The 8791-nt window shown below is 28.9% G+C and overlaps 1 protein-coding gene across 1 annotated transcript; it reads left to right on the top strand.

Annotated features, from left to right (window-relative positions):
- Nucleotides 1–537: 537 nt before the first annotated feature.
- LOC116845250 lies at nt 538–8030 on the top strand. The gene is made up of 7 exons (XM_032817725.1): nt 538–813; nt 1472–1537; nt 1623–1676; nt 2916–3005; nt 6207–6254; nt 7655–7703; nt 7782–8030. The coding sequence occupies exons 1-6, from the start codon at nt 742–744 to the stop codon at nt 7673–7675; spliced, it is 351 nt and encodes a 116-aa protein (XP_032673616.1). The 5' UTR covers nt 538–741; the 3' UTR covers nt 7676–7703; nt 7782–8030.
- The last annotated feature ends 761 nt before the right edge of the window (nt 8031–8791 follow it).

The following is an 8791-nucleotide window of genomic DNA, read 5'->3' as shown; positions in this document are numbered from 1 at the left end:
TCACTCAGACGACAAAGTTAACATGAGAAATAAAATAGTTTGTTATTAAAGTTGAGTAAAAAAATTCTTTATGTATGTGTTCTCTCATTACAAGTTCTTATTTAAAATTATTATTAACCAAATATTAACTTTTATTTTATTAATACACACAAGATTATTCACTTCTTTATTGATAAACGACGAATTACATAACTAGAAATTACTGTAGACAATTCTGTCGATTAATTATCTATTAATTTAATCAAAATTCCGACAAAAGATACTCACAATATACATGAATACACAATCGACCACCCAATTTGCAAAAATTAAAAAAAATATTGTGTGTTGTGGAAAATTATTTTATTTTGAATATTCGAAACGTTCGTTATTACATACTGCGCAATATGCATACGAATGTGCAAAATTGTATATATGGAAAATTGACTTCAATTGACTTCAATTAAGCATTTAAAAACAATAACTTACAGGACATGATAAGATAGTGGTCTCCTTATAAATACTTTTCAGGACATGATAAGATAGTGGTCTCCTTATAAGGCACAATTTTCAAAACATGAGAAGATACAGTGGTCTCCTTATAAAGAATTTACAGTCTCGAACAAACGGCCAGTAGTTTGCCAGAATATTTGTTTGGAATTATTTTATCGGTGCATTCAGTTTATTCGTAACAAAGAAGGAGATCGTCAAGTAAAGACGAATTGTATCGTACAGAATATTTGTCTGTTTTGATATATAACAATGGAGATACGTGTTGTGTTTTTATTGCTGATCTTTAGTGGGAGTGTTTTTGGAAAAGTAGCCTGGAATGAAGTATGTATACGCTGAGAACACTGATACATCTTAATGGTTTTAATATTTTTTACTTTACTGTGTATAATTCTTCCATCGCATTAATAATGCAGTATCCTTAGTGCAAATATTCTAACTGAAAATGTGTGACTCCTCTGAAAAATTGAATTTTTCAATTAATTGTAACTGTTTTCAACTTTTTCAGAAAAATTCGTTGTATCTCTTATGAAATTATCAAACTCTCCGTTTGGTTTTAATCGAAATTTCGCAAAAAACTTTGGACTTTTATTCAAATATTACTTACTGTTTCCTAATTTTTCACGTACATGAAATAATCAATTTTCATAATAATGTAAATCTTTCTGTAGAATTATAAAAAAAAATATTGCAGTTTCGTAAAAATTTTATTTTTCTGTTAACATTAAATCTTCTCTATAATTTCTTCTGTTTACAAATTAATACGAATATTTCATGTTAACGTTAAATTTTTAACAGAATATTTAATATTTTTATTAAAATCGAAATTTTAATTCATATAAATATATGTAAATAAAGTTTTAATTCATGTAAAAAATTTCTTCAGTTTTTTTCCCTTAAATTATATAAGAAAGTGTTCCAATTTGTATATTGAATTTTTCATAGTATCTACAAAAGTTTTTCACATTTATTTTTATCATAGATGTTTCGTCCTCAACGTGATAACAGATTAAATTTATGGGATTTTGAAATATATAAGCGAGAAAAGGTATGTACACACCGAAGAGTGACAAATCATACACATAATTATTTTAATACTTTTCATTTTACTACGAATAATTCTTTCATCATAGTATCAGCGAGATGTCGAGGATACTACTACTAATACAGCGATGATAAGTGATAAGGTAATAATAAACATATAATTATCCTCCCTACACTTCCATTTACAATACGCCGCTTACTATACGACCACAATAAATAAAGAGACTACAACATTAAAAAAATATTAATGACATTAACGCAGAAGACAACAGCCGGATAAAATCATATTTCTATCACTATTCCGATTTGTGCTTAGCAAATGCCAACATTTCTTAATTGAATATATAGTTATTTAAATATCCTAGCAAACATCAAGTAATAGTTATATAAATTTACTTAGTATTTGTTATGGCATTTCGGTCTCAAAATAATTACAAAGGTAAAGAAATAAATCCAGCAATGGGAACAAAAATAAATCATATACTAAAGAGGAAGATCTTGGAGAATCTCCTAGTCGTGATAACGTAGAATAAACAAATTCCGAAGAAAATTCGAACAATGAGAATTTTTCTGATAACAAAGAAAAATTAAATTCCCAGATGCACGAGAAAGAAAATTTCAACAATCGCGTAAATTATTAAATTCCAATGACGTAAAAAAGAAGAAACAATTTCAGTCGAGTTCTAAATCCAATTCTAAATCACGTTCTGAATCCAGTTCTGTATCCAATTCTAAATCCGATTCTGAATTCAGTTCTGTATTATGGAACATGTTTCTGGACCCAGTTTTGTGAATTCAGTACTGAATCCAGTTCTAAATTTAATTGTGAATCCCCGTGTGCTATTATGGACTTGTTTCAAATAAATTTCAGTGAGAATAATTTAGTTATTTCTTAGATTTCCTATGTTTTCTAGGCAAAACAGAATTATTCCCATCGAAATCCTATCCAAACATGTCCATAAGCAGCTAGTACTGAAAATCGATTGTGTATTAACGCAACTTGTTAAAAACTATAAAAGTGAAACATTTTTCTAGAAGAATTATAATTTCATTTATCATATTTTAATGATGGTTATAGTTTCTATTATTGGTCAACATCTAGTGAATTTGCGTATATCTGCCATTTTCACCACTTTGTGTTAATATATAATGCACATCCTAATTCTATTTCAGTCCTCAAGATACGTATTATAGATCCGCTAGGCATCGATTTCAGTTAAAACAATTCCGTTTCTTCTAAAAACCACGATAGAAAAGTATAGAAGATAAATAAAAGATTTCGATTGTAATCGATTCCGAGCGAGTTTATAATACATACCATCATAATAGTTTTGAAATTTTTCATTTTACTACGAATAATTCTTGCATTATTTTATTAACAGAATAACAGTGATTCTAACAGTATGCTTGACGAAATTGGTATTAGTATTGAAGCATGCCTGAATGCATTAAAGACGGGTTGGAAATTTGCGGTAAGTGTGATAAAATAATAATAAATATTTAATCCACCTAGTATTTACAGTACGTATACGCCGCATATTATTATACTACCATAATAAATTAAGACACTATAAACACTATAAAGTCGTTAACACTGAGAAAATGTTAACGACTTTAACGCAGAAAACGACAGTTCTTTCGTTGGACAAAATAATAGCTTTATCACTATTTCGATTTGCACTTATCTAATGTGGATGTTTTTTAATTGGATATACAATTATTCAAATGCACCAGCCAACGTAACAGTTATATAACTGTTACTTGGTGTTTGCTGGAGCGCTTTCTTTACGTTCAGCCTAAAAATTATTACGAAGATTCCACCAATGGAAACAAAAGTAAATCATATCCTAATGATGGAGATCCCGAAAAACATCCTAGTTATAGTAACATAGAAAAAACAAATCGAAGAAAACTCCAACAATAAAAATTGCTATGATAACCAAAAAAATCCCGAGATACATGAGAAAGAGAATTCCAATATTCGCGTAAATTATTAGATTTCAATGACGTAAGAGAAAAAACAATTTCAGTCCAGTTTCTGAATCCAATTCTAAATCAAATTTTGAATCCAGTTCTATATCCAATTCTAAATCTAATTCTGAATTCAGTTTTGCATTATGGAATATGTTTCTGGATTTAGTTTTAAATACAGTACTCAATCCAGTTCTAAATTTAGTTGTGAATCCAGGAGTGCCATTATAGACTTGTTCGAAATGGACTTCAGTCAAAATAATTTAGTTATTTTTTAGATTTCTAGGAGAAACGGAATTATTCCCATTGGAATCCAATCCAAACATGTCCATAATAGCAATTCAATACTAAAAGTCGATTGTGTATTAACACAATTTGATAAAAATTATAAAAGCAAAAGATTTTTCTAGAAAAGTTATAATTTCTTTGGTCGTATCTTAATAATGGTTATAATTTCAATTACTGGTCAACGCTTAGTAAACTTACGCACTTTTGCCATTTTCACTATTTTGTGTTAATACATAATGCACATCTTGATTCTATTTCAATCCTCAAGATACGTATTATAAATCCGCTAGACATCGATTTCAGTTAAAACAATTCCGTTTCTTCTAAAAATCACGACAGAAATGTAGGAGATAAATAAAATATTTCAATTACAATCGATTCCAAGCGAGTTTATAATATATGCCATCATAATAGTTTTGAAATTTTTCATTTTACTACGAATAATTCTTGCATTATTTTATTAACAGAATGAAAATAATAACTATCATCTTAAGCGTATACCTAAGGAAATAATAAGTAAAATTAAGGATGAAATAGAGAACATTAAGAAATTACTGATAAGTGTTATGAAATAATAATAAACATTTAATCCCCCAAGTATTTACAGTACATATACGCCGCATATTATTATACTACCATAATAAATTAAGACACTATACATTGAAAAAATGTTAACGACTTTAACGCAGAAAACGGCAGTTCTTTCGTCGGATAAAATTATAGCTCTATCACTATTTCGACTTGCACTTATCTAATGTGGATGTTTCTTAATTGGATATACAATTATTCAAATGCACCAGCCAACACTACCAACAGTTATATAACTGTTACTTAGTGTTTGCTGGAGCGCTTCCTTTCCGTTCAGCCTAAAAATGATTGCAAAGATAAAGATTCCAGCAATGGAAATAAAAGTAAATCATATCCTAATGATGGAGATCCCGAAAAACATCCTAGCTGTAGTAACGTAGGAAAAACAAATCAAAGAAAACTCCAACAATGAAAATTGCTATGATAACGAAGAAAAATCAAATCCCGAGATACACGAAAAAGAGGACTCCAACAATCGCATAAATATATCGGATTTCAACGACGTAAACGAAAAAAAACAGTTTCGATCTTGTTCTGAATCTAATTCTAAATCTAGTTCTGAATTTAGCTCTGATTCCGATTCTGAATCCAGTTATGGACACGGTTTTTTAATCAAATACCGAATCCTATGTTGAATCCAGTTCTGAACACGGTTCTGGATCCTGTTCTGAATCCAATGCTGTCTCCGGTGCTAAATGGAATTTTGAATTTAGGTGTGCCATTGTGGATTTGTTCTAAATGGATTCCGGCCTGAATAACGAAATTATTCCGATCGGAATCCAATTCGAACATGTCCATAACACCTCTGTACTGGGAATCAATTGTGTATTAGCGCAACTTGAAAAAAATTACAAAAGTAAACGATTTTATTAGAGAAATTATAACTTCATTAGTCATATCATTATGGTGGTCATAATTTTAGTTATTGGACAATATCTAGTGAATTTTGTGCACTTTTGTCATTTTTACCACCTTATGTTAATACACAGAATAGGCCTACACCTATGGTAAAAAATTTAGCGAAAGAAACTCTAGAGTAAAATTCACAGAAGTAAAAACTGTACACCAAAAATTTAGTTTAAACTGTAAATGACGTATCTTTTAATGTAAAATATATAACATTTTTTACAGCATCATTAAATGAACACTATTGAGCATGTTTTGGTTAATTCTCCTAATCAGTCAGCCAAGAACTTCGCGTGAACATAATTGTGAACGACAAAATGATGATCTATTAGATTCACAAAGTGCAAACTATTGCAATAAGTTAGAGTGGAAGATAGTATATTTGTCTCTTTCTAACTTATTGCATTAGTGCAAAATTTATCGGAAACAAACCTAATGATGTCAATAGACGACCAATGTTTTCCTACGAACTACCGCGTTATTGAGTGTTATGCATGCATATCACATATGATACAATTATGAAAGTGTGGAAATGTTCCGGATATTGTACATATTGTGATAATGCGTATAAGTAGTTATTCAATCTTATTCGACACTGAGACGCACCGCTTATGTTCTGTCAAAACGAGGCGATTTGTCACACTTATTTGTTGCAATTATGTAATAAGTTATTTCGGTAAAAGAGAAATATCTGAAGTTTTACAAGTGTGTAAAATAAATTACAATATATCATTTTAATGATATATCTTTTCATTTAGCTGTAGTGCTCAAGAAGTTTTGGCATAGAATTTTCTCGCTTCTAACGTTATCAATCCAACATGGTCGCAATAACTGATCAGGAGCCTTAAGTCGTAAAATATTTTATTATACTTAAGTTCCTAGTAAAGAAATTATATTAACTATTCACTTGTCTGTTACAGAAAAAAATATATTCGATCGGGACTAGTCCAATTAAACTAGCAATAAAGGTATGTTTGATTAATTTTATATAGTATTTTGCGTATTTCAGATATATAGAGGATGCTCAGAATAATCTTCGAAGCTTCGTGGAGACATAGTACGGATTAAAATAAACATAAAATTTCTATTTCGAGATATTCTCAATAATCATCGAAATATTAATTAAAAAACATTTGTGAATGATCGCGCGAGATATAGGGTGCGTTTGCTTTGGGCGCTTACGCGATGTAAGCGTCATTCTATCTTTATCGCTCATTACATGCGGAAAGAAGATAGAATGACACTCACAGCGCATAAGCGCCCAAAGCGAACGCAGCCATAGTAAATGAGTAGCAACATCTACCACGTCGTGTGTTTGTACATTAGATCAAATTAACAAACAAATCGTCTACCTTTTTCCCCTAATAACTTCGTAGACTTTTTAGTTATTAATTAGATAACATTAATGTATTATCGCAAACAATAATTCGCCAATTTTCTTTAATTAATAATTAAAAATGTACAAAATTATTATAGAAAAATGGCACTTTTTTGTTCAGTTTAATCTAATGTACAAGCACACGATGGCAGACGTCGCCACTACAGCTTATCTATCATATCTCGCATGATCATTCACAAATCTTCTTTCTAGTTAATATCTTTTAATTAATTCTTAATCCTTTTAGTGCCGAACGACTTTTCGCAAGTGTTGCTAACAACGATATATTGTTCGATACTATAAGAGTTAAACATTATGAGAAAGATAATCTTCTTTAATTAATTTCTTTTATTAATATCTCCATATTCATTGAATATCACAAAACGGTATAAGACTTTCATGTTCACCTCAATCCGTACTATGTCTTCATAACAGCTTTAAAAGTTGTTCTGAGGCATCTTATAATATACATAGGGTGTTTATTTTAAAACTTCCTATCTCAATATCTTTAAAAATATACGTTCTACAAGAAAATGTTTAATATAAAAGTTGTAGGATTTTGAGGGGGCTAATCCGATCGAGCAACTTACGCATAATACACTTTGGTTAATGTTAATGCCGGCGATATTGTAACTTTCAAGTTTCATTATTCAAAAAGTACTTGATGAAAAAATACGTTATTATATTTATAGCTAATTAATATTCTAATTATATAATTAACATTTTAATTATAATACAGTTATATATTGACGTATAACCTATTAATAACCCTATTATTTATGGGTGGGGGGAAGATTATATTTCTGTTATATAATTACAATTTTGCTTGAATGGAAAATTACAATTAACGTATACATTATATATAACGTGCATATGTTATATAACACGTGCATATGTTACATATCGTTACAATACAACCATGTAACAGTTATATTATTGCGTTTGCTGGAAATAAGCTGACATATTTACAGACATTCTGCTTCTTTGCAGGGTTTCCACAAAATTGTTTAAGGAAAGGAAGATGATTAACATCCTCTACGTAAGTTACAAATAAAATTTTTTGTATTAAATATTCTATTAAATATTTTTCAACAATATTTTATCTTACGTTTTTCAGAATGTGATACCGAGTCAGTTGAGACAACCGCTTTCCAGGCTAAATGACTTCCACTATTAGCATCGCAATATGTCGCTGCTTTACTGTGTATATCCAATTGCGATGATTCTTATCATCGTTAATCGAAAGATATGTCTCTTTGCGTTTATGTTGAATATATTATATAAAATATATTACATGCTGGCACGTATATATATACCAAGACAATTATTTCGACAATTATAATAAACGAACAGCATGCAAAACAAATGTGATTCTTCTTGTACACATCCTTACGAAATTATTCGTGCATTCGACAAAATGCATTTGCGATGCAAAATAACGCTAATCATAAAAAAATGATTAAATATATCATATGAGGCGAACATACAGTTAAAATTTTATTTCTTAATTATATAAACGTGATTTATATAATCTGATTAGTAAAATTTAGTATAATTATACTAACTTTGAATTATAGAAAGTCTTAAATAGAAAGTCTTTGTTAATAAAAAACTGGAAATGAAAATGGAAAGTCTAAGAATATCAAAGTTAGCTGTTTTTAAGCCATTTTTTAATAATTAGAAAATAAAATATTTTTCAACTGATCTAATATGAGAACAATGGAAAGTTAATGTCTATTAGTAAAAGTTAGTATAATTATAATATAATTATACTAACTTTTACTAATACATATTAATAAAGGTTATATTAACGAAATCAAGTAAACGACACTTATAATACAAATATAATCTAAAAGATTTTAAATAGAAAGTCTGAAAGTTTCAAAGCCAGCTATTAAGCTATTTAGTAGTAAATAAGTATAATTGTATAAACTGTTACTAATATACTTTTTCTAATAGACATTAACTCTCCATTGTTTTCATATGAAGTAAATATTCAGTTAAAAATTTTTTTTTATTTTCTATTAGATGTACAACTTTGTTTCCGCCGTTTTTTTTCCGAAATTCGAGGCTTTATTGTAAAAAACTAGTTATACATTTATAATTTAAAGTATTGTCCATCACTTG

This window comes from Odontomachus brunneus, unplaced genomic scaffold (genome assembly GCF_010583005.1).
Source record: "Odontomachus brunneus isolate Ranch 3 - 2012 unplaced genomic scaffold, Obru_v1 Obru_scaffold_050, whole genome shotgun sequence".
NCBI lineage: Eukaryota > Metazoa > Arthropoda > Insecta > Hymenoptera > Formicidae > Odontomachus > Odontomachus brunneus.
This window is presented reverse-complemented; position numbering and strand designations above follow the sequence as displayed.